Consider the following 27,742-nt stretch of genomic DNA (forward strand, 5'->3'; position numbering starts at 1 on the left):
GGAAATGGCATTTTGAATTTCCCAACGGCCAAAAATAGCGAGTCCCACCATTAAGGAATGCAAAATTCCTTTGTGCATATGAGCCCATATGTGTTACAGTATTTACCACTCCTTGTTTATATGATTACTAGAGGCCAACAGAGAGGTGGGATATCTGGTCTTTAAGGACACTCATTAACAAACTCTACTGAGAACTTAAAACTCCCTTACAAACTGCAAGATACACTCCCTGTGTTACAAAGAATCTGAGGGAATTTCCTGCTATTAGATTGCCCAGAATAACAGCTGGAAGAATCTGGATACTTTTATTTGTTACTGTTAACTTCAATGTATTCTGTAGTGTGATATCCTGTTTTTATTCCTGAGGGGCAGGGTGTTTGCTGGAGTGTATGTATATTGACTGGGGAATTGAAGGTGTGAAAGACAAGTGTGTAGGTGGTTACAGGACTGCATGCATAGTGGATAGGCGTTTGAAGCAGTCCATGTGCTAAGGCCGGGCTCACTGCGTGAGTACTTGGGTACTGACTGAAAGATTAGAGTACTGCAAGGAGAGTGCCTGGGTGAATTTATACGTTTTTGGGTTTTGGCGCAGTGAACGGTTTAGTACATGGTGCTGAATGGGTCACTAGAGGAGTGCAAGAGGAGTGACAGGGTGTTTCCTGGAAGTGTATTGATACTGACTGGGGAATTGAAGGTGTGAAAGACAATAGTTGTTGGATTTTTCTCCTTTGACCCATTTGTACTGTAATTATTCATGTTTATTACGCTTTTTGATGTCAATATCCATATTCCATCCTTTTGTAAAGCGCTCTGATATCCTTCAGGATCTTGTTCACGCTTTATAAATAAAATAAAATACTTGATGTATTTGTCTGTTTTGTTTTATTTACTTCCATTCCCTTACATTAGTCAGGCAAGTGATTCAAAGTTTATGGGATGGGCTTGGACATTACCGTTTTAATTTCATGTGATTTTCCAACTGTCAACCCTGCTGAGAATTGTGAGATTACCTGGAGAAATATATTGTTTCTTGAGATATTGTTTTGGCTGTAGGGCCAGCATAAACCCAAGGATACTTCCCTCATATATAAATGTTGAATTGGTCTATTCAGTATCCTGGTTTTGAATCGGTTATTTTAAACATTATCTTATCTCTCACTCCCTCCTACACCTTCACAGGAGGTGGCTAGAGACAGTGTGTTCCCTATTTGAGTGACTCCTTAGTCAATAGATATTTCTTTGGTGTATTTGTTGCTGTGGTGCTTATTCTTATGTAAATGGTGGGAAAGGTTTAATCGGGCGCTCTAGGGGTTTTGCCCACCTGTCATTCTGGTTCTTTCTGGAATTCAGCCTCCCTTCTTTCCCCACAGCCCTCCTTCCAATATCTCCCATTTTAATTGTCTTCTTCTTTGATAGATTTCTCTCTAAAACTTCCTTTATGGCAAGTCTCTGATCTCAGCGAGTCTCTGAACGCTTTTTAAAGTAACCTTTAAATATTTCGTTCTGGCCACTCTTACTGGCCTAGTATGCTCTTGAAGGCTCAGTGTCCACATACGGTGCAGATCCTTCCAGAGAAATGAACCTGAAACACTCCCAATCCCTTAGTCATTCTTTGAACTACATCTACTTTTTGACCAACACAAGGGGTCAAGTGAACATAATAATCAACTATGCAACTTTAAACACCGTCCACCCCAGTAAGGGTGTCTAAAAATCATACATCGTTGGGGCCATTTTATTGCTGTATTAGTTTGCACAATCATAAGCTCAGGGAATAAAACCATATCAGGGGCGACTTTTGGGAGACCTGGCGCCCAGAACAGCTTTTACAGTATTTTGCAGCCAGTAAGGCAGATTTAAGAGAGTATTTATCTATAACAGAGGTGCCTTTCCATATACTCAAATATGCCAGATAGTTAGGTACTGTACGCTATTAAGTACCTGCAAGTGAAAAGATTATATGTTAACTGAGACTGACCTAGTTTTGAACTTCATGTTGAAAGCCGTTTGTTGGTTTTGAACTCCTTTCAGTATAAAATATAGTTAGCGGCGGCAGAATCCGGATAGCATTGGTTCAGCATTACAAATCAATCTACAGGTTCTAGGTGTTGTGCAGTGAAAAACCCTTTCTGGTGACAGGCCAGAAAAATATTTTTTTGTGGAGCCACTTGCATTATTTATTTATTTATTTACTTATTTTCCAAGGAAGACTACATACATTGTTCCTTGGTTGGACATTGGTACATATGTCAGTCACATGAAAACACTTGTGGAGTTTATTTCTTCCTAAGGTTTTCTTCGAGATAGCCTTAATAGCCCACATGTTCTTGTCTATACAAATGTTATATGAAGTATTTTTTTCTGTTAGTCAAACTTTCTCAGTGGGGGAGTTTGATACATTTAAAAAGTCGGTTCTTCCTACATGCATGTACATTTTATTTTCCCAGATTTGCCACCGCCTTGTCTAACTTTTTCTTTACTTATGCATGCTATTTTTCACAATTGTTACTTGCATGTGCACTTGTGTAACGTGTTTGCTTAGGCTGGTTACTTACTTCTCAAGTTGTTTTATGTCGGGTATGAAACAAGTACCGTTTATTATCTGGTCATTCTGACACTTGTAACCCCGCATTTATAAGGGAAAGTGCAAAACTGCACGTATCAAAGTGCAAAGAAAAAACCCACTAAAACAAAATAGAAATGAATGATCTACGGTACTTAATCCTGGCCTGAGACATCTTGAGATCGTTCATATAGTGCATCTTTTCAGCATCGGATTGAGTGGGCCGGTTCTTTATCTATTGCTATGTTTTGTACTCATCTTGTTCAGAGATGGTATTAACTTATTTCTTCTTTTGTTTCAGTGCGCAGTAGATTGAGGGCTATAGTAGGCGCATCTACAAACTGGAGGTACTGTTTTTGTAGGTTTAACCCTTTTGTTTCCAGCCGAAGCCCCTTATGCCAAAGAGACAAATGTGTTTTTTTGTTTATCAGATATGAAGTGGTTTCAACCTAGGAGAATCTCTTCACGTAGTCTGAGAGACATATCCCTATATGAGTCTGATGTGATGAATATCACAACTGTTGAAACGTGAGTGACCACCCTTGCTTGCACAAAAAAACAATAGCTTGCACCGTCATGGTGCTACTCCAAGTTTCCAAACCACCATGGAACATTGACTATCTGAAACTTCCTTGTCTTGTGAGCACACTTTCAAAGGAATAAACATTTGTTTTTAATTCATCGATTTAATAAATATATTTTTTTTAATCAGTGTTCATATAAGTTGTGTTCTTTATGTAGATGCATTGTCGTTTTAAACATTTCTGGACTATTGATGTGCCCTTTGTGCAGGTGAATGTGCTCTTGAAAACCTGGTAAACTTAAATATAAAAATAGTAAACGGAACTGTATAGGCCGACGTAGGGAATGTACAACTAGCCAAACACCGTTTAATCAGTCCAAAGTAGATTCTGTATTCTATTAAGATGTTGCTAATAGTGAATCAGCTGAAGTGTTGGAAATCTTTAGACACCATGCCCTTCCTATCCGCCAATAAACACAGACCACAACCAAGAGCAGAACCCCTTTTCCTGTTTAATGTGTTACTGATTTCATTTCATGGTGCTGTTTCGTGGTTTTGTTAACAACTGATCAGTATTAGTGTAATCTGTAAGTACGAAAAGCCTTGATTTTTTTTATTGAGGCACGGGAGCTCGGAATTCCAAAATTCGAACATCCGACGTTCTCGGCATTAATTTGTATATGAATGAATTAATCAGTGATTAATTATTAGTCCACAGATTGTATCTGTCTGATTCTCAGCAGTACCTCTTAAACAAAAGGGGCAACCCAGTAACCCATGGACATGGGCCGGATAATTTTTAATAAAAAGGTGGTCCCTATAGGGGGAAGTTTAGTCCTTGACTTCCTCTGCAAAGTGTCAAGAAGGGGAATACAGCTACGAACTTCAGCAACTCCGGTCACACATGTATGAATACCTGTTTTGAAAACTCTGAAGACTGATGTCGAAAGATTCTCTTGATTTGTGAACTAATTGCCCCAATCAGTTGGTGTCTCCTATATATTTCTGCGTTCTGATGATGACCTCGTTTTAAGTAATATAAGTCCAGAGGTTGAAACGTCGACAAAAACATTATATGTGGTCTGTTTTTCAAGAAACTGATGGTGGCTATCAACACTCGCTAAGCGGGGGATGATCTCTAACACTCTACTATCCATTTCAGCCACATGTACATATTTCTGTACATAGCACGTATGCACTGTATGCACTTCTAGGCACTTTCACTACCCCGTCACCCCACCCCCTTTTTATTTAATATTTTGGAGCACCTTGTGTTCGATAGAGCAAATATAAGTTTTACTTTTCACTTTCAACAATCAAAGAAAAAGTTGCTAAAATAACAAGCATTGGCATAGCCAATAGGTCTCGCTTGTGGGACCTTATAAGTATTTTGTTTTGCAGCACAATATCCTTGTAACTAAATACTTATAAGGTCCTACAAGCGAGACCTACTGGCTATGCCAATGCTTGTTTCTTTTTGGAGGAGGAGGAGGACGGCGAAGGTACTTTTGCATTAATCCACATATTGATTTTCCTCTAGATGACTCCAGTAGGAAGAGGATGCGTTTCTGTTGTCCGAGTGCCAGAAGCGCTCTGTATTTCTCTTCTTTAATGTTTTATTCAGGCGCTGGGCAATGTCACCTGGGGTTGACCACACTAGTAGTGTGACACTACTCGGGGTATTCACAAAGATTTGCGTAGAGCGGACCCAGCTGCACTCTGTGCGAATGAACTTCCCCACTCTCTGGTTGCACGGGCCGCTATATTCAGAGTAGCCGCTACTGTACACAACTGAACGAAAAAGGCGCTGTTACTACAGGTATCCACCAGGCCATGATCGAGTGATTGCACTGCCAACAATTAAAGGGCATTGCCTCAAAACAGGCTACACGCATACATGGCAGAGCAAAACACGTGTCAGCTGGGCATCAGCTAGGTGAAATGGCATTTATTTAAATGTATGAATGCGAGGTTTAATTTGGTTTTGAAGAATAATGTTTTCACCAGGAACGTTATAAGAAAGCAAAGCACGGAAAACGTCGGCACAAGTTTTCAAACTACTTGTGAAAGAAAGAAGGGCTGCTCACACTTACGACGACCTTTTCTTCTGGGGCGCTCTGAAGAGCAAGGTCGTTGTGCTATTAAGGGAAACTAGGATTTATTCATTTCACATGGAATCGTCGTTTGTTCCTCACACTCCCTTTAGTCCACCCCAAGGGCATTTACGTCATGCCGCTCGGCGAGTTAACCCCCATCGCTGAGAAATTGTCTAAATGTTCCGAGTTGGGTCCCGTACGATGTCGGGCCAGTCTTTCAGTATTCTGAGGTCGATAAATTGGGCACCATTAAATTGGGTATTAAAAACATGCTATTTCCTGCTTCGGTCGCTGCGGGAGTGGGGCATGAGGAGGGGCTATACTAGGCGTGGGTAAGGCGACGTGCCGCTCTTGAAACCTTAGCATACACCCCACAGTTCAAATGCTCACATACAGTGACGCCTAACGACCACGGTTTCATCTGTGATACCCGTAAAGTCTTAGCTCACAAACGTAACAACTACGTCTCGTCCTGTTCGGGTATTATAAGACAAGCACGATCACAGCAATGCATACTTCAATCTGCCCAATGAAATGCATCGCAGGCTCCAGCAGCAAAGAAATGAAAGAACTGAAGTCTGACGTAGGTTTGTAAATCTGGAGAACGGAGCTCTCCCTGCTCCTAATTCCTACCTATTGAAGCTGCTGTGCGGGGCAGAGAGGACCCGCGCGTGTTATATGCAGACACTTTGTCACGAGGCGGGCACTCCCAACCACGGGCACGGCGTATACTCACTCCCACGGTGGCTCATCAACGAAGCCGTGGAGAGGGAAGCGCCCGGGAGAGGCTATCACGGACAGAAACTGCCACAGTGCTGAGTCAGACATCCTGAATACGGCTTCCACGACTGACCGAAACGTGTGATCTTGGGCCCAAAACTATCGCCACATAAACATTTGCGCATCTATAAAAATAAGGAGCAGTTAAGTGATGTCAGAAAATATGACATTGGGATTTAAAGCAGCATTCGCCTGTAAATACCACCTGCCGATTAAAATCAGCTCTTAAAGTGGAGCTAAACAAGTATATGTTCCTGGCAAGACGAAAGTACGCTGATGGGAGGCGGCTTTATGGGTTTTGCAGAAGCCTACTAAACAGATTCTCAGTATCAAACACAAATATCATATTTATACGTATGTTCTAACCGATGCTAGCGGAGATTATTTTATTTCGATTAGAAAGAACCCGTGCGAAGATGAAGACAGGTGAAATGCGAAAAAAAGAGAGACGGGTAGTGGTAGGCGAGAGAAAGCGAAGGAGAAAGTAAGAGAGAACGCGAGGGAAATAAATAGGAAGAGAAAAGAGCGCGTGCAGGAGAAAGAGAAAGCGTGAGATAACTATAAAAGTACTTAAGAAAACGACAATGAAAGAAAATAAATAACAATGCGTCAGAATGTGAAAAACAAATGTAAAAGGTAGTATATATATATGTGTGCGAGGGCCAAATCGGGTAGTTAAACTAAGGGAAAAATGTTGCCAATGAGCTAAAAGTGTGCTCTTGGTAAAAAAAAAAATGCGTGCGCCGGGAAAGCAAGGCAGAGAAGGGGAGGGGGAGGAGAAATGCGAGACGGCGGGCAGGGGAGCGGCGAAAATGACTAATTAGGGGAGGAGAAGCTGCAGAGCGCACGCTGGGCGAAGCCCTTTGATGTGCTGTGCGGCAAATGGTGGGAGGCTGATGCGCGTTCATGTTTGAACACGTGGTTCACATGAACTGCATGAAAACGCCATGAAAACGCCAGCAAAAAGCTGGTGGTTTCATGATGTTTTCGCCGCATGAATTCTCGCTCCGCTCGATGCGCATGCGCGCATCGATAGGTCGCGAGACCTAAAAAAAAAAAAATGTAATGCTAAGTTATTTGTGTTAGAGGTGTTTGTATCCCCTTCTTGACACTTTGACGTGGAAGTCCAGGGCTACTCTCCCCCATAGGGACTACCTTTTTAGGTCTCGCCTGGAATAAGCATCCGAAGGATGCGTCCAGGCTGGAGACTTATAGCTGCCCGTCTCGGGGGGATTAGGGACAGGCGGGTGTTACGAGCGTTTAGTGTGGATTTGGGTGCGCGAACGCGCACGTCCAGCACGGCGCCGTGCACACTGTCTTAAACACGGGCACCCGCAGGGAGGGAAAGCACACGGGGGGGCGCAGCCACCGGCAATGTTCTGCGACGTGACTGCCGGCCGCCCGTGTGACCTCTGACCACGAGCCGTGTTTGCACTGTGTCCATGGGCCGCTTCTACCCGCTTCACCCCCCTCTTGCCGGACTGCGCCGCCTCCCCGCTGGCTGAGAGCTTGCACTGCGCAAGCCCGTACACGTGTATCCGCAGCCCCTGTGAACTGTGCGCCGTGGATCCCAAGAGCCTTCCCCCGCCTGGAAAAGCACGCGCCAAGTGAACGTCCCGTCTGACGGATTCTGCCTGGGTCTCGCCCGCTTCCTTCCCGGTGGGCGCCCCGCCCGTAACGCCTCAGCTAGAGACGCCGTCACGGGCCGGACAGAGCCCCACCGGGAGGAGAGCCGCCAGATTGTCCCAGGAGCCCCGCCTACGCCCGGACAACAGACAGCACCCCTGACGGCCCGCAGAGCCCCCTCGGAGGCCCCGCTCCAGCGCCGCATCTCTTCAACGTTGCCACGAACCGGACCTACCTCAGGCGCCCTGCTGAGCCCTGCCGGTCCACAGCTGTTCCCCGCATTGTCCGCGGCATCCCGGACCCAGGTACTGTTTAGTGTGTGCTCGAGGGCGCTGTCACGGACTCGAAGGTCCGCCCCTCATGAGATCTGTTTGCTGACTGTTAACCCCTTGCAGGGCGTAGTAAACTGCCTCTTCCCAGTAAACGCGAAGCGCACAGAACAGCGCATTAGAAGCAATCACCCTAAGGAAAGTATTGTGTAATCAGGAATTCTGTTCCCCAGTGCAATCTTGTTTTCATTCATGTGATTTCATGTGTTAATCTCATAGAAATGGGCTAACCTTGTTAGAATGAGTTGCTTAGCTTTCATATTGGTTTTACAGTTTTGATCTCCTTTCTCCACCAGTTTTCATATTTTATTGAGTCTTTTTCTACAGCTGCATTTTAGAGTTCTTGCTTGAAAACTCTTTAAAAGACCTCATTGTTCTAGCTGAATAAGATGCTGGTACCTTGCTTTCCGCATTCTGTTTCAAGTTGTACAGGTGTAATCAGTCATGATTTGTAGAAGAATTTTTTTCACTCGTGCATATTCGTCAGTGTAGCGTGCCCCACCTCGCCCCTGGTCTTTCTTTGATTTGGACTACTTATTTATATGAGATTTAGAGGTCCTTGAGTCCACCTCTCTGCCTAACCATGCAAATTTGTTTTAGTTAATGCAATTTACACACCACATATTTACACTGCATTCAATGCAACATACACTCCAAATATACCACTCAGTGCCACATAATTATATGTTACATAATTACACTGCACTCAATGCAACATACACTCCAAATACCACTCAGTGCCACATAATTATATGCTACATATTTGCACTGCGCTCAATGCAACATACACTCCAAATACAACTCAGTACCACATAATTACACGCCACATAATTACACTGCACTCAATGCTACATACACTCCAAATACGACTCAGTACCACATAATTACACACCACATAATTACACTGCACTCAATGCAACATACACTCCAAATACCACTCAGTGCCACATAATTACACGCCATATAATTACACTGCACTCAATGCAACATACACTCAAAATACCACTCAGTGCCATATAATTACACTGCACTCAATGCAACATACACTCAAAATACCACTCAGTGCCACATAATTACACGCCACATAATTACACTGCACGCAATGCAACATACACTCCAAATATCACTCAGTGCTACATAATTACACGCCCCATAATTACGCTGCACTCAATGCAACATTACACTCCAAATACCACTCAGTGCCACGCCACATAATTACACTGCACTCAATGCAACATACACTCCAAATACCACTCAGTGCCACATAATTACACGCCACATAATTACACTGCACTCAATGCAACATACACTCCAAATACCACTCAGTGCCACATAATTACACACCACATAATTACACTGCACTCAATACAACATACACTCCAAATACCACTCAGTGCCACATAATTACACGCCACATAACTACACTGCACGCAATGCAACGTACACTCCAAAAATATCACTCAGTGCCACATAATTACACGCTGCATAATTACGCTGCACTCAATGCAACAATACACTCCAAATACCACTCAGTGCCACACAGTTACACGCCACATAATTGCACTGCACTCAATGCAACATACACTCCAAATACAACTCAGTGCCACATAATTGCACGCCACATAATTACACTGCACTCAATGCTACATACACTCCAAATACCACTCAGTGCCACATAATTACACGCCACATAATTACACTGCACTCAATGCAACATACACTCCAAATACCACTCAGTGACACATAATTACACGGCACATAATTACACTGCCCGCAATGCAACATACACTCCAAATATCACTCAGTGCCACATAATTACACACCACATAATTACACTGCACTCGATGCAACAATACACTCCAAATACCACTCAGTACCACATAGTTACACGCCACATAATTACACGGCACTCAATGCAACATACACTCCAAATACCACTCAGTGCTACATAATTACACACCCCATAATTACACTCTACTGAATGCAACACACACACTCCACACAATACCACTCAGTGCCACATAATTATATCTATCGCCCTCACTCTATCTATCGCCTTCACTCTATCAATCTATCTATCTATCTATCTATCTATCTATCTAGCTATCTAGCTATCTATCTATCTATCTATCTATCTATCTATCTATCTATCTATCTATCCCCCTCACTCTATTTATCTATCGCCCCCACTCTATCCATCGCCCCCCCTCTATCGCCCTTTCTCTATCTATCGCCCTCACTCTATATATCACATTACCACAACATCACTCAGCACCACCACAGCATCACTCAGGGGCACCACAACATCACTCAGCGCCACCACAGCATCAATCTGTGCAACCATTCAACAACAACTAGTTCAAATATGTTCTCTCAATGTTTCAAGCTTTATTATAAATGTCACAAAAAAGATGTTAATATTTCACATCTATTCTTGGATTTTTGTCACAATAAAATACACTGAACATAATCTTCACAAAAGTTATTTACAAAACTTTAAGCTATTGCCAATATAAATTACAATAACTTTTATTTAAGTATTAATTATTAAAAAATAAATAAAAGCCATTTATTTGCAATATCAATACATGTAAGTCACGTAAATAAAACACATATTGCATTACAAATGCTATAGGTGTCACATTTGCGAAAGCTATACCTATTAGCATTGTAAATGACAAAGCTATTAATTTCGCTATTTTCAAAACCAACACATAAATACAAAATTTGTCATTTACAATACCAATAGCTCAAACTTTCCTAATGCGAGACCTATTGCATTGCAAATGCTTGTTTATAAAAAATAATTCTCAGCAGTAGGCTGGAAAGAAGATTTTCTTTAAGTTGTTAAGAATGGTAACTGGTACGCTGCAAACAATATTTTTTCTAGTTGCGTAAATCTGTGTGCATATTGTTACTTGCTGGGTGTATTTTGTATCCAATAAAGGACCTCAAGGTTTTCTTTTTCATTGTGAATACCTGTTATGGAGCAATGATTGCAGGTCCCGCTTCCAGTGTACTTATAATAAATGGAACTATAAGCAACATCTTTTGTGCTTGAGATGGAATCTCAATAAAGGTGCTCAATGTCCCCTCGCAATCTGATATATTACATAGCTTTCGGTGACATGCAAGTTAGATCATTTTAAGAAAGAGAGCTGAAATGAAGTTTAATAGTTTGCTTCTGTTGTGCTCTTGGACTAAATGCATTGCTAAGACTTGTGCAGACTTTACTTCTACAGTCCCTTAATCAAAATAGAAACACTGTGTGATAACCTCTTAGAATGTGACTGTTTAAAACGAACTTTACTGCAGACACCCTTCCTTCTTGCTGTCTGCATAACTCACAGGCCAAAAACATGCCTAAAATTGTCGATCTTTTTTATCAGTCTAGTTAACTGTCCCAACAGTTTTTGATGTATCTAATAGTTTGCTCTTTAATTCCTTTTCCTGGGACTTGAAATTCCCTAGCATTTTGATGGGTGTGCACTCCTTCCTTGAGTCCCCCAGCTGCAACAATATCTGGATCTCTGATGCTGATTTCATGGGTGAACATGGATTATGCATGTGTGCCATGACATAGGCCTGTCTCATTGATTTTGGTCTTGTTGGACCGGTAGTAGTACCCATTGAGCTACCGTCATAGTGGTGAAAGGCATCTGCCTTTACAGGGGTTAAGTAGCACGAACGCGCTGGTGGCAGTATACTGAGTAGTGATCAGTTGGAATGTACAGGCCTTTGGTACCTATCTCTCTGGGGTGAGGCCTACAGGCCCACTCAGGTAAAGGTAATCTGCTGTGTGCTTAACTCACCCGTTACCTACATCAGGGTAGTATGTAGCGCTTTGCAGGGCACATGTGGTTGGTTCTGTGTATGTGTGCCTGCGAGTGTTACAATACATGTAGAACTCTGTGTCCCATTTTGGGAGGGCTATGAGGATGCAGAGGATTCCCCCCGCCCCGGGTCCTCCCCCCAAGACTGAATTGTGGATTGCTGCATTCCTGAGAGCAGGGTAGGACACACAGTGGAGGAAGGAAGAACCAGGCTCTTCTGTACACTTCAAAGGAAGCGCTTTGATTTTGGGAAATGCCACTGGAAAGGGTCTTGGGCACATCTTAGGGAGGAGATTGGGCTGATAAGAGAATTATAAAGGGTAGGACCTGGGTAACTGGCCATGGGGTAAGACTTTGATGCGCTTTACCTATGAGTGACATTCAGTTGTGAACCTTTAGTCACTCCCATGGCCGGTGTTGTGAGGCTGTCAGATTCAGAGTCACTCCTGCTTTCAGATGGCTTTCTGGTGGAAGGGCAGAACAGAGAAGTGGGAACTTCAAAAGGAAGCTGACCTCGCCCCTGCCCCTATCAAACACCTCAAGAATTAGACCCTAATTCATATTTGCTGTCTGAAAACCGACTATAAAGAGGGGAGCATGAGGCTCTCAAAATTGTCAATGGTCAAGCAGGCCGTCGAGCTGTGTGTCAAGAAGGAGAAGCTCAGCAACAGTTCTACATGTGGCAAGGACTGGGGTCTAAGGCCTGCCATTCTCCCAGTTGGGTGAAGGGACATAACCCACAGAAATAAAAGACCACCTGCCCTGGAGCCTTGAGGCACCAATGCCTGCCTGCTTGCCAGCCAAGACCAGTGTTCTCTGTGAATAAAGGAGAGTGCTTGGATTGAGCAAGGGTTCAGTGTGGAATCCTGGCGAGTAGATCTCTGTAGCAAAGTGTGAAGATGCGGCTGATGCACCCATCGGGCCCACTTCCATGTGCAGATTCAAGTTGGTCACTCTACATACCAGAGGGGGAAAACGTGAAGTTAGCCATGGCTTTACTGAGCAGCAGTCGCCCATTTACAGGCAAAAGTCGGAGATGCCCCATGCCAGAGGGGACCTCTGTGAAGAGTGCATTATTGCGTTGTCGGTCGGGCTGTAGCCTGTCTGCGTGGTTAAGTCCGTTACCCCATAAGCCAGAGGGGGTCCACTGTGAAGAGCAAGGATCATGACCTGGTTTCTCTGGTGCCGAGATGGAAGGCAGCTGTATTGTATTGTGATTGCATTTATATAGCGCTTCCTACCCCTAATGATGCGTCAAAACACTTTTTCAGAGAGTAGCACGCTTCTCCGGACCCATTAAGGATTAATGTTGAATTAGTATAGTGAAATATGAAAGTAATTAAAGTGGTGAATAGGTTAGTCAGTTATTTGGATTTGGAAAGATAGCGGAAAGATAGAAGGGAAAAAAGGTTTGTACTTATATAGTGCTTGTTACCCCTGATGGGTGATAAAGCGGCTTTTTTTTTGTGTGCAGTAGCACGCTACTCCGGAAACCCATAAAGGATTAGTGGTGTATTAGTATGGTGAAATATGAAAATCTTTTGAGTGGTGGATATTAGTCAGTTGTTTGGAGTGAGAAGGGTAGCAAAGGGATAGAAGGGGGAGAAGGGGGAGAAAGGTTTGCATTCATATAGCGCTTGTTACCCCTGAAGGGCTGTTGAAGTGCTTTTCTGGCGAGTAGCACGCTACTCCGGAACCCATAAAGGATTACTGTTGAAAATTAGTATAGTGAAATATTAAGTAATTTGAGTGGTGGATGTTATTCAGTTATTTGGGTAGAGAGGGTAGCGGCAGGATAGAAGTGGGAAAGAAGTTTGTATTTATATAGCGCTTGCTACCCCTGATGAGGTTTGAAGCGCTTTTTTTGGTGAGTAGCATGCTACTGGAACCCATAAGGATTAGTGTTGAATTAGTACAGTGAAATATGAAAGTAATTTGAATGGTGGATATGTTAGTCTGTTATTTGGATTGTGAAAGGTTGTGGAGGGGTAGAAAAGGGAAAAGGTTTGCATTTATATAGCGCTTATAACCCTGTTGGGGTGTTGAAGCACTTTTTTGGCGAGTCGCACGCTACTCCGGAACCCATGAAAGATTAGTGTTGAAAATTAGTATAGAGAAATATGAAAGTAGTTTGAATGGTGTATGTGTTCAGTGGATAGAGAAAGGGAGCAGAGGGATTGAAGAGGGAAAAAGGTTTGCATTTATATAATGCTTGCTTACCTCTGATGAGCTGATGCAGCACTTTTTTGGCGAGTAGCACGCTACTCTGGGACCCATAAAGGATTAATGGTGAATTAGTATGGTGGAATATGAAATTTGAGAAGTGAACATGTTAGTTTGTTATTTTGAATGAAAAGGATAGTGGAGGGATAGGAGAGTGGAGGATTTTTTTTTCTTTTAGAGGTCATAGCAGTAGGAAGGAGGTGCCTTTTGGATGAGTAAAAAGGGGTTGTGGAGGGGAAGAGTCAGGGGAAGTGTTTAAAAAGGTTTGTTTTGGTGATCGGTATTGTAAAAGAGGTGTCAGATGATGCAAGGAGGGGTAGAGTAAGGGAGAGTCTAGAAAGGGTTATTTTGGAGATCATAGTAGTGGTATGGGGTTTGAGATAAATGAGATAGTGGGTGTACAGGATATATTGATAGATTTATAGGGTGAGAAATAGGGTAGTGCATTGGAAAGAGTAGTAGAAAGAAGTTTGAGATGAGTCAGAAAGTTGGGTTAGAAGATGTATTGAGAGAAGTATAGGGTGAGAAATAGAGTAGTGCATTGGATATGCTGAATTAGAGGAAAGTGATAAATATATAGATCCTTAAGTACATTGAAAGTATATAGATGCATAAAGGAGGTAGGTATATGTAGATTAAAGATATTGATAGAGGTACAGGATGAGAAATAGGGTAGTGCATTGAATATGCTTTTCAGGAGGAAAGTAACAAACACACAGATCCAAGTACATGGAAGGTACATAGAGGTACAGGATGAGAAATATGGTAGTGCATTGGATATGCTTTTCAGGAGGAAAGTAACAAACACACAGATCGAAGAACATGGAAGGTACATAGATGCACAATGGAAGAAGTGCATGTAGACCAAATATGCACCAAATAATTTCTGGTTCTCAAGTGTTATTGTACTTTAATATATATGTTATTTTTAACATAATTATTCTACATGTTTATACAAAGCAATACACAAAGATAGGGACATATCTACAGTAAAAATAAATGATTATATACAGAGGGATATGCTGTAAATTTCTGTTTGCATATGGTGCTTATGAGGAGAAGAGCCAATTCTTGAGTAGTTTTCTGAAGATAAGGTGGCTGTCCGAGGATCTTATGTTGGGGGTAAAGAGTTCCATAGTTTGGCTGCTTTACGAGAGAAGGATGTGCCACCCATGTTTTTTAGGTCGAGGTAATATCCGGTCTGCCGAAGGCAGAACCGGAAGTACCGAGATTTAATGATTCTTAGTATGGACTATTTGTACCACCTCTTTTTTTGCCTCTCCCCCATTGGCTGGCTTCCTAAATGGAGGAGAGAGCTGTCCCTCCGAATAGGCTCCGTCTTTTTCGGATTTGGGGGCATAAGTTTTGCTGTTCTTTTGACAGTGACGTTGTCCGTCACTCAGGACAGCAAAACACGCCCCCCCAATCCGAAAATGGCGGCGCTTTTATTATGCCATTTCGCGCCGATGGCCGACCCAAGAAGTCGCCGAGTCCTCGGCCCTGCTGCTGCATTACTCACTGCAAGGGAGCTCGCAATGGCCGGGGAGTTAGGCGGAGGCAGCCCGGCCCAGACAGGAGACACGCACAGGATCACAGGTACGGAGCGGGAGCCGGAGCGCACAAGCAGCAGCCCCACCACACCCCGAAGCCAACCCTCGCGTCCTCTATATAAAGCCCATAGAGCCGTTGCTTTCAGTCACGGTGACTGTGTCCTCTCTCTCTCAGACTGCGTGTGGGCACCCTCCTTCCTTCTCAGCCGCGGAAACCCTCGGAGCCATATCTTGACACATCAAGGTAGAGAACAGGACTGTCTTGTTTCCCGTTTTATTGGCTGCTGCATGTAATCTGCTTCGAAGTTTCGACTGCGTCCAACAAACTGTCTCTAGGTAGGTGGCGTAGATATTTTCGTTCCATTACCGTGTATTCTTCGTGCTTTATATTAAACCCGTACAATCTCTACGTTATTTCTGTTTTTAACCTCGCAGTGTGAGCTTGTTATCTTTGGTTCATTCAATTAATGGAAAGTAATGGAAAGTATGCTGCGTAGTCTTGTTAATAGCTTGTAAATAGGTTACAATAAACATGTTATTCTGTGCCTTGATATCAGTTGCCGAGGTATGGGAGAGCGTGGAAGTGTGCGCACAGCTGAACGTGTGGGACTTGCACTGTGCTAGGGCTGTCTTTCTACCAATGAAGTAGAGAGTCCCCGGTCCGCCGGAAGCCAGGGCTTCAGCGGCCGAGGGGCTCCCTAGGCCTCCCCATCACCTCCTCGCACAGGTACTCCCCCCCCCCCCCCCCCCGGACTGCCCCGTCCGAAGAGAGGAGAGCGGAAGCCAGGGTCCCCCCCCCCCCCACGGACTGCCCTGTCCGAAGAGAGGAGAGTGAGCCAGGGAGCGGATTGCCAGACTGGATGCTGCCTGCTCTCCCGCCGGTGAGTGCCTGTTCATTCGTTCCGTCTCATCTCATTTGTTTCTTGCTGCTGGGACGTGGCTTTTTTATTTCTCCTTGTCTTTATATCACGGCTTCTCTTTCACCCATCCACCTTTCCTTTCCTGACCTCTTGCCATCTTATGTCTGTTTCACAAACTCCGCCTCCCATGTATGCTTTGTCTCTTTCCCTACAGCCATCTCATCCGCTTTCTCCTTTCCTCTCCCCTCCTCTGCTTCCACTACATCCCTCTATCCTTATCCGTACGTATCTTCCCTTCCCTTTACCCTTGTCTCGTTTCCTCCGTCGCCCCTCTTCTCTACAGTTTTTCTCTCTCACACTTACCCTCCTTTCTGTATAGTTTTCCTTCATGTTCTCTTCACCACTGCCTAACCGCCCAGCTGTCTCCACTCTCCCTAATTCCCTTTAACTTGACCCTTTTCTCTCCCTCGACTCTTCATTGTCATAAACATAAGGTCGAGATGGCAGTAGATGAAAGCACCCATGTAGTAGTATGTCCCCGGCTTGGGTCATCTATTTTTGCACCACGCCTTGTCAACTCTGCTCCTCTCCGACCTAGAAGGTGTGACACAGGTGCACCAGGTTTCTGCTGGCTGAGGCTACTGATACTGGCCCTATGGCCAGTACTTTAATAAGGCGAGGTAAGCTTATTGTTAGAGGACAGGGAGCACTCCAGAGTCAAACCTTCATTTTGCCCGGAGCGCTAAACATTCATGCCTCGTTCCCGAGTATCCCATTTCCGAGGTGAGTACTCTCACCAAGCTGATTCAGGTGGCCTAATTGGCAGCTGTTTCTAGTTTTTGGTATTCAGCATGATGTGCATTACCCCCCTGTGGTGTGCCCAGCAGCCAGATAAAAAGCACATGGTGACCATTATTGTGTGTTTGAGTCACGTAAGTAGATTCTTGCCTCAACGAACTATAATTAGTACTCCTGTCCTGTCAGAACCCGGAACGTTGTCTAGATTAAATTTCTGGTTGTGTCTCTGCCTTTGACTCAGTACCGCACTCTACTCACTTTCGACTAGGTTCATACCACACAAGTATGTACAAATATACATTGTGGAGCAATTAAATCCCATGTGTGTCCATCCCTCAAACTTCGCTAAACTGATGTAACTTTATAAGGAGTCTCTTTTTAGAGCTGGCTTGACAGCACAGCTGTCTCATTACCTCATGTAATTAACATAAAAGAGCTACAAGAAACACTACTGAGAGAGGAGCTTTGGCCCTGCCTAAATGTTGGTTATCTTCAATACAGGATATGACTGGGCAGGTGTGAGAAGTTGGCCTGATATATGATGTTTCCAATTCTGGAACCACCTTGTATCAGTCCAAACTAACCCTTATAGTGTCTGGTTGTAAGTCAACCTTGTAGACAAGCTATCTTAATGGTAGCATAGACTAAGCAGCCTTGAAGGCTTAACTCAAGAGGTCGTGTTAAGCGAGCTGTTTTACCAATCACAGTCCTGTAATATCAAATGAAAGGACACCACACAAGTATATATTATAAAAATATATGTGTTTATTCTTAAATAAATCCCCAGTACTCTTTATGAACAAAGGGGCACAAGCGTTAAATCAAAAGCACAGCATAACATACAAAGTTGCACAATTATGGATGAGGGCGGGGGGCCACTCAGACCATATACTAAAAAATTGGTATAAGAGATACCAATCGAACAGTGGTTAGGCCTAGGGCCTAGGGAATCGCTGGGAGCAGTTGGGACAAGCAAAGCTGAAGTCGGGAAAAGCCCGCGGGATTCGGGTGCAGTGCTTAAAGCACACGCATGCACCAATGCAAGTCAATGGTGCGTAAAAGTTGAACAAACAGAGTTTTAGGATACTTCCGCTGAACCTAGAAAGACAAAACTTTAGACACAGACCCTAGAGGTGTGTACCAGTGTGGGAACACCGGCGTTGCAATGTTACCTCACCCACAGGAAGCGGGTGCATAGGGTCAAAGTGGCGTCGGGTTTCGTCACGCAGGTTCTGGGTGCTTGAAGCTGAAGATGCTGCAGGCGCTGTGTAGAAGAAGTGTCCGGTGTGATCCAAGGGTGGATCAGAGTTGAAAAGTACCTGAAAGCAGAGGGGACAGAGTCTGGGTCACTCAGCAGTGACCAGGGTGGAACCAGGACGGAACCAGGCAATGTCGGGCGCAATCAGGTGGTTGTCGAGGAGCTTCTCTCCGCTGCCACGTGGGCTCTGGGGCATCTGCGACGTCCAGGAGCGGGTCACGAGCTGTCCCACGTAGGCTCTCACCGTCGGCGCTGTCGGCTTCAAGATTGGAGCAAACACTTGGCAAAAGCAATCCACGCGGAACTGGAAGATCGCTTCTCACTCGGACCAGGAGGGTCAGAGTGGGTGCTCCTTTTCAGGGGAGCAGGTGCAAATCTGGAGCAACCAGAATCACAAGTTGTATTTAGGTTTTCGTCGGCACAGGGGCCACAAGCCAGCTGACAAGTGACCGGGCCAACGCGTTGAGCCAAAAGAAGCAGAAGGGCCCCACGCAGCACTCGTCGAGTGTAGAGGGGTGAACGTCGGTGCAAGAGTGGCTCAGGGTTGGGGCTACTCAAACCCCGGTGTACAGCTTCGAGGGTCACTCGTGGGCTGCACGGTCAGCGTCTCGTGGTCTTTTCAAGATGGCGTGCCCCACGCTTCCGGTCGCCTCCACGGGTCTCAGCTCTGCAGGCACTGTGGATCGGGCTGTAAGAAGGCAGGCAAGCTTGATCTCTGTCGCTCGAGTTCCGGCGGGAACTGCAACAAAGCAGACGTCGATGTGCTGGATGGTGCCTGTTTTGCACAGGATGGTCACTCCTTGACCACAAGGGAGATTCTTCAGTCTTCTACGTTGAGTAGGATGTCGAAGGGTCCAGAGTTTCGTTTCTTATGTTTCATCAGGATAATCTGAAGTGCATTACCACTGCTCCCATTCTTATACCAATCTAGGGGGCTGGATTACTTGCTAGGTTCCCTCCTATGGGTGGGACCCTGGAAGGGGGTGGGTACACCCCTTTCCTTTGATCCAGGCCACACTGGGACGGGGGCTGGTGTGCCCCAGAACCGGTTTGGCCGGATTATGCAAGGGGCAGCCTTGTGCTCCCCATGCAGTGTCTGGTTTCTTTCAAACCTGCCGGCTACAATCCACTATCTCCTGTCTGGGGTGGTGTGACACCTCCCTGCGACAGGAAACCCTTTGTCCAGGCCCCCTTGGCTGAGTTTCGGTCAGCTGCAGGGGGTCAGACTCGTGTCTGTGGCAGAAGCATCCATTTTGTGGATCTGAGGCTCTTTTAAAAATCAACCGCATTTCAGTAAAGTAACATGTCTTCTCCCTCTAGAGGGGTGGAATGCTATCCCCGTCGCCAGAACTGGCGAGGGGATAGTATTCCAAATCGTATGACACCTTACACAACATGTTTTGATAAAGCCAAACCAAAGTTGCTATATAACCGCGAGCATTATAAGGCACTTAATAGTATATGGTATGGCATTATCCTGGAACAGCTTGGGAGTTGTTCCCGACAGCTGCAGACAGGCTCAGCTCATGCTAGAGCTCCATCTCACATTAAACCACGCACTCTGCCTCCAGGATTGATGAGGCCTTCCATAGGAGTGGCTCACAGGTTTATATGTGTCCAGATATAGGTTTAGATATAGGTATACTATATCTAAGCAAGAGGTGATTACACCATCTTGCCCCAGCTGAGTGATCAGCCACAAGCTGTTTTCTGCTGAAAGCCCTTGACGAGAAGAGCACTCCTCGTTTTTCCACTTGGAACCCTTGTCTGCTTTGACCGCCCGCCTCCCGCCGCCAGACCCCAGTAACATCACCGGGTCCGGCCGCCAAGCGGAGCGCGGTGTGTGGTCATAAACTACACTACCCAGAATTCCAGGAGACGCAGTCCGCGTCATTCACGCGCCAGGCGGCGCTTAAATCTGAGGCCACCCCGGTCGAGGGGGGGAACTTGCCACAAGCTGTTTTCTGCTGAAAGCCCTTGACGAGAAGAGCACTCCTCGTTTTTCCACTTGGAACCCTTGCCTGCTTTGACCGCCCGCCTCCCGCCGCCAGACCCCAGTAACATCACCGGGTCCGGCCGCCAAGCGGAGCGCGGTGTGTGGTCATAAACTACACTACCCAGAATTCCAGGAGACGCAGTCCGCGTCATTCATGCGCCAGGCGGCGCTTAAATCTGAGGCCACCCCGGTCGAGGGGGGGAACTTGCCACAAGCTGTTTTCTGCTGAAAGCCCTTGACGAGAAGAGCACTCCTCGTTTTTCCACTTGGAACCCTTGCCTGCTTTGACCGCCCGCCTCCCGCCGCCAGACCCCAGTAACATCACCGGGTCCGGCCGCCAAGCGGAGCGCGGTGTGTGGTCATAAACTACACTACCCAGAATTCCAGGAGACGCAGTCCGCGTCATTCACGCGCCAGGCGGCGCTTAAATCTGAGGCCACCCCGGTCGAGGGGGGGAACTTGCCACAAGCTGTTTTCTGCTGAAAGCCCTTGACGAGAAGAGCACTCCTCGTTTTTCCACTTGGAACCCTTGCCTGCTTTGACCGCCCGCCTCCCGCCGCCAGACCCCAGTAACATCACCGGGTCCGGCCGCCAAGCGGAGCGCGGTGTGTGGTCATAAACTACACTACCCAGAATTCCAGGAGAGGCAGTCCGCGTCATTCACGCGCCAGGCGGCGCTTAAATCTGAGGCCACCCCGGTCGAGGGGGGGAACTTGCCACAAGCTGTTTTCTGCTGAAAGCCCTTGACGAGAAGAGCACTCCTCGTTTTTCCACTTGGAACCCTTGCCTGCTTTGACCGCCCGCCTCCCGCCGCCAGACCCCAGTAACATCACCGGGTCCGGCCGCCAAGCGGAGCGCGGTGTGTGGTCATAAACTACACTACCCAGAATTCCAGGAGACGCAGTCCGCGTCATTCACGCGCCAGGCGGCGCTTAAATCTGAGGCCACCCCCGTCTCGCGGGACGCGAGCGGGACGCCGGGCGAAGCCCGGGCCAAGGGCGGGCCCGTTTCAGCCCGTTACAGACTGTGCAGGACTGGACTGGGCCACGGTATTTTCATTTACAGCTACATTCCATTTTTGCCTGTGATTTACCGTGATTATCCCTATTGTATTAACTTCACATACACTAGAACCTTTGTAGCACTCGATTCTATCTCATAATGAATAAACGGACTAGAAGTAAAAAAAACCTCCAGCCTAACTGACATCACCGGCCCACTAGACCTATTTATCACTAAGACTCATGAGGTTATTGACAACAGTATACAGATATTACAACGTAGGGTATCCCATGAATTGGAGGTCGCAAGAAGGTCGTCCATGGGGCCTCTGGCGTCTGCACAAACTCCCCAAAAGGGTCCTATTGCCCCCCTGCTGAAGCAAGTGGACAACACGAATGTTCTAATTCACACAGTCCCAAATAGCGTTGATTTATCCGCTACCCAACTCTCTTTGGGGTCTAACTCCTGTGAGGATTTGGAAACCACACCAGATCTACAATTCTCTCAAAACGAACAGGACAGCGTAGATATTGTAGACCTTGACCCCATGGGTAATCGGGAGGGCGCTATAGCAAAGAGGGTAAATAAAAATACGGATAAGACCATAGATGAGGCAACATTAGCCCCGCAAAACACCAAGACCTCTCTTAAATCCACCACTGATACCATCTTGCCAGGTCAACTAATTTCTATTAATAACGGTGCTGCTCGCATAACGATACCCCATGACCCCTGCCCTAGAGAGCTGTCAGGGACACATACATTGGGAGTAGATATACAGAAACCATGCTCTGCATGCATAACATTACACGACTTTATCACGAACAGCATGGGGCGTTTGTTAAAACATCATTTGCAACCCCTAGAGAAGAGCATTATGATCATAGAGAAACAACTAGCCAAATTAAATGTCCCAGTATTTAAGCAAAACACATTGGGTACGCTTGCTAAGGGCTCCGGGTCTGTAAATGACACAAATACGCAGGCGCAATGCCCGCCCCCACCAGGTATTCAGCCCAAGCCTCACCCGCCTGAAAGAGCTCCTAACGTAGAAACTCAAAAAATTGATAGGCAAAACATACAAACCACCCCAAATCCCGTGATAACAGAAGGGACAGGAAAACGGAAAGGCCCCACTGGGAACTTTCAAAAAACCCCAGCCCCAGTGGAGTCCATTAGCCAAACAGTAAAACAAAAGGACACCCTACCGACATCCCAAAAAATCCAACCATCTCAGTCACAAGGTAATGAGAGGAGGGCCCCAAGGTATAGACGTCCGATACATCTCCCGCCTGAGGCGACCCCGTATACGGTCATACTTACAGGGGTCACGGAGCTGGCTGATGGTGCGGATGAACCTCCTTGGTCCCTCCGTAACAAGGTACTACAGTGGTTAAGCCAAAACAGACCTCTTCACCCATACAATCATGGTAGAATTGTATCCATGAGGAGAGTGTTCTGGATTGGCGAAACCAAAAAAACTCTAAAGGGCGATTGTATCGTGCTAAATTGTGAGGACCCAGAAACAGCTGATTACATCTCTTCATGGCCAGCTTTAGAAAAAAGGGGGGGCGTTGACGTACAACGTCTTTCCTTTTTTTATCCCCCACTAAATATCCCAAATTACGGTGACACAAATGGTTGGGAGGAAGCACAGGACTGGTCCTGGACACAGGTGGGGCATTATAATGGAAACAGAAGCAGGAACAGGAACAGCAAAAACCATTGGAATGGAGGGTGGGACAATCATCAATGGCCACCGAGAAGAGAGATCCCACACCCTGATTATTGGAGGGGGGTCCCCACGAGGAATAGGTACGACTGCTTGGATATGGTCGATTGACCAACAATGACAATAAACCCTAAAATTAGAATTCCTGGCACTCTTGTAGAAACCTGTAATACTGTAGAGCAGTTTGTTACTGCTAATAGTCCATCAGCAGGGTATACATCTGATCCTCCATTACGGAATACACCTCGTAGCCCCACAACCCCGCAGACCTCCACCCAAACATACAGGGAGCAAGGACTCAATTTAGAGGGCGTTGAGAGCCCAACTCCCCAGATAGTGGCAACAGAACCCAGCCGACACAAATTAAATTTGAAAATTACCTCCTGGAATATTGCAGGGTTGAGTAATAAAGCAAGGGCCCACCCATTCCTTTCATTTATGGCAAAACAGGATATAGTTTGCCTACAGGAATGTTGGGATCAGGAGGAAACCCATATTGAGGGCTTCAGCACCCACTACATTCCGGCGATACAGGGTAACCGAGGTAGAGGGTCGGGGGGCCTATGCATCTTTACCTCCAATTTGTGTAATATAAAATTGACTACATATGTGCCAAGTGGATCCACAGTAGAAGTGGCTAGATCCTTGCAGGGACTTACAGTCAAAGCAAAGGGGTGGTCCCTCTTTGTGGTGAATATATATATAAACGCCCCTAAAGTAGAGCCCAAAGCCCTAATAGCGGAGCTTAATGCAATGCTCTTGATGGGTAACCAGAACACAGACTGTATTTTGGTAGTAGGCGATTATAATTGCCACCTATGCCCCTATAGTGCCACAAAAAACTGTGGAATCTATAACTTAAGAGGAGACCCCACCACACATTTCGAACACTCCATTATTGGGAATATGCTTAACAAACTAATGCATGATTGGGACATGGGGTTCGCTAATGAACTTTGTGAACCTTACGTAGCCTTCCAGACAACATTCTTTGGTCGGGGGTCAGGAACCACAATTGATTATATCCTAGTGACCAATAAGAATCAGGGCTGCCTGGGGGTTTTCAATACGGAAGACTTGGCACTAAGCGATCATTTCCCGATCAGCACCACAATTTCTATCGAGAAGAACGAGAGTCCCGAGTTAAGCATACCGAGTATCCTTCATGGTCATTCGGTGTCACTGGCAAGGAAAAATGGGTATGCAATAAAGTGGGGAAAAATCAATGCTATAACTTTTCTAAAAGATCTAGTCCAGAAAGAAATGAAGCAATTCATGGTATGTCTAGAACCTAACACCACCCCCCAACAAATTATAGCGGCGTATGGTAGCATAACTGCCACTATAAATGATAAACTAACAAAAAAATTAAAGAGAGGGATAGCACAGAGAGAACATGGCTGGTTTAATTCCGCCTGCTCTAAAGCCCACAAAGATCTTGTACAGGCTCTAAAGACACTCCCAAAGGATAATAGTGCGATTAAGCAAGCAAGACGTGCTTATAAGCAGACGCTACGCGAACGACAGGATGAACTCAAAAACCAGGCTTGGGAAGCCCTAGTAAAGGCAAGTTCCATAAGGGATAATATCTCTTTTTGGAAGGAGATTAATGCCCCTTTTTTCTCCACAGACAACAAGGCAGATTCAATGGAGATAGCCATAATGGAAGATGCCTGGGTTGACTATTTCACCTCGCTATATAAAAAAGAGGCAATAAACATGACCCCAGTACATAATTTCTTTAATAGGAAGAACTCGCAATTGGCGACGCAAGAAAGTTTCCCCCTAAATATAGTTTTTACCCCTCCTGAGGTTGAATTAGCAATCTCACAGAGTGCAAATTTAAAAGCTCCTGGCCCAGATGGAGTCCCCATTGACTTATTTAAAGGCAATGTAGAATTGTGGGCCCCATTACTGGCAAACATACTAAATGCGTATAGCATAATGGGTTTTCCTGACTCCTGGCATGAAGCCATAATTATTCCAATATTTAAAAAGGGGAACAGACAGGACCCAAAATGCTACCGCCCCATCTCCCTGTTGGATACACTAATGAAGGTGGCAGGTAGAATTTTGTTAACTAAACTACAAACTTGGTCCAAAAATAAAGGGATTCTTTCCAAATTACAGTATGGCTTCAAAACTGGAGTCGGCACTGTAGAGCAGGGTTTAAACTTGAACCTAATAATAAATAAGTACATTAGCAAGAAGCAAGGGAATCTCTTCCTTACTTTTGTCGATTTATCCTCGGCTTTTGACTGCCTTGATCATGATGTGCTGTGGAATACTCTGGCCAAGTTGGGAATAGATAAAAATATCCTACACTTTATACAGGAATTATATAGAGATGCGGGGGCAGCGGTCAGATACGGGAAAAATGGTGAGCGAACAAAAAAATTCCCCATAGCAAAAGGTGTTCGTCAAGGATGCATCCTTGCGCCTTTCCTTTTTAATTTATACATTAACGAGATAGCAGACGTTTTAAATGATCTTAAAGTTGATTATCCCAAAATAAATGGTACCCCAGTATCTTTATTGTTGTATGCTGACGACGCGGTGATTATGGCCCGCACACAGATAGGTCTCCAGAAAGCCATAACAGGTTTCTCATCCTTCATGTCCACGAGAGGCTTAAAGATAAACGAGGGGAAAACATTTACAATGACATGCTCCTTGAGGAAAAACATTCCAGACTGCAAAACCTTTGTTAATAGCAGTAAGATAGCGATGACCAAAACCTTTTCCTATCTAGGAATTACATTTAATAATAAGGGTACATGGTCCCCAGCAATAACCTCGAGGAACTTAGCCTTCGCCCGCACAATAGGCGCTCTTAAACACTTTGCTAAAAGATTGGGCAGGAAACCTGTGAACATCTTACTGAAGATATATGCTGCTAAATGCGTGTCTACCGCCGTATATGGGGCGGGTGTATGGGGCATCGCAGATAGTACGCAGATCCAAACAGTGGAAAATGCTTTCCTTAGGTACCTACTTTCAGTTCCTCGCTCCACGTCCACTACTGTGTGCCACAATGAACTGGACAGAGTCCATATTATAGACCTGATAAAAATAGCACCAGTAATGCTGTGGTATAAGATTTGGACATGCGAGGATACAGGGTTCAATAGGGAAGTAATTAACGACTGTTTAACCTATTCTGCGTCCACCAAACAACCATGGCTAGCCTATGTGAAAAAGTTTTTTCTTTCTATTGGTAAACCAGATCTCTATTCGAACCCCATAACATGCTCACAAATATCAAAAAAATCCCTAAAAATGGCATGTTTGGATTTACTGACAGAACGAAGATGGTACTTAGACGGGCACAAATCTACCATAGTAGCACATCGTAACATCTTACATGGTCCGGGTATTCATGCTTATTTAGCACCTACCTATTCATGTTACCATAGAATGCTCCTGACCCGAATGAGGACGGAGTCGTTCTATAGGCTTGTATCCTTCCCCATGACAAATGATTGGTCTGCAATCATGGAAAAATGCCCGTGTGATGACTTTTCTAGACAGTCAAATTTACATTGTATATTTTTCTGTAAGTATTATCAATGGGGGAGAAAAAGATATCTGTTACCACTGCTAAAGTCATGGGGTGTAAGAACTTGTAAAACCGCACTGTTTAGATTATACATGCTGCAAGATGAAGTTACTATAGTGACAGCGATAAAATTCCTGACGTTTACCGTAAAATGTAGGGGGTCCATGGGAAATATATAGGTCTTCTTGGATATACATAAAACTGAAAACTCGTATTATAATGTTCCTTATAAACACCGGATAATACGTATACAGTAGCAGACTGTATGAACTCCAAGAGTCCTGCAAATGAATTTTAGAACTTTTATATATGCAATTTAATGAATTTTATCTATTCTATCTTGATGACAGGTTTTATTGTAAGAAATTTTATATATAAGAAAAATTGTTTAGTTGCTTTTCGTTTTGTATTTGTATGTCATGCTTTTATGGTTTTTTGCCAAAACACCGAATAAAGCTATCTTGAATTGAATTGAATTGAGTGATCAGCCAGTTGTGTCAATTTAAGAACCAGCCAGGGGTGGCAAAAGATATGCTGCAGCCCCTGGTAGGCCTTGGTGGCACCTATGCCCTGAGCACCTATAGTGCATGGTACAGGGGCTGACAAGGAGTCCATTTCCAATTGTGGTATGTACCTATAGCACATGTATTATTAATTTAGTGAGAGAACAGCAGGCTGGGGGTCTGATTAGCAGGCCCACAGCCTCAGTAAGTCGAAAACCAGTGAAGCAAAAAGCAAAAATTTGGGGTGACCATAGGATACCAGACCCTACTCTCCTACAGCAGGAGATGTGTTCTTTCACTACAAAAGAGTGCTTAAATTGCACTTTATGCCGTATTGGAAAGCCTAGGCCTCAAGGTCGTTATGGGGATAAACAATTTATGCCATGTTAGATGCCCAGGATCTGGTCATCTTGGAACATTAAAACAAAGGCAATGGAGTTGAAAGGCTTTTACGGGTGGCTTGTTATTCCACTGTTGTCAAGCATGTAGATGAGTGTTTGCAATTTCCTAT

At 45.0% G+C, this 27,742-nt stretch overlaps 1 protein-coding gene across 2 annotated transcripts in view; it reads left to right on the forward strand.

Moving 5' to 3' along the window:
• Positions 1-27,742, forward strand: part of ACOT9 (acyl-CoA thioesterase 9) — a 597,782-nt gene that overhangs the window by 114,468 nt on the left and 455,572 nt on the right. For both annotated transcript variants that reach the window (XM_078657838.1, XM_078657840.1), the window contains one exon: positions 2,865-2,910. In XM_078657838.1, coding sequence (XP_078513964.1) covers positions 2,865-2,910 — 46 coding nt within the window. The remainder of the gene's footprint in view (positions 1-2,864; positions 2,911-27,742) is intronic.

The sequence above is a fragment of the Lissotriton helveticus genome, chromosome 8 (assembly GCF_964261635.1).
Source record: "Lissotriton helveticus chromosome 8, aLisHel1.1, whole genome shotgun sequence".
NCBI classification, from domain to species: domain Eukaryota; kingdom Metazoa; phylum Chordata; class Amphibia; order Caudata; family Salamandridae; genus Lissotriton; species Lissotriton helveticus.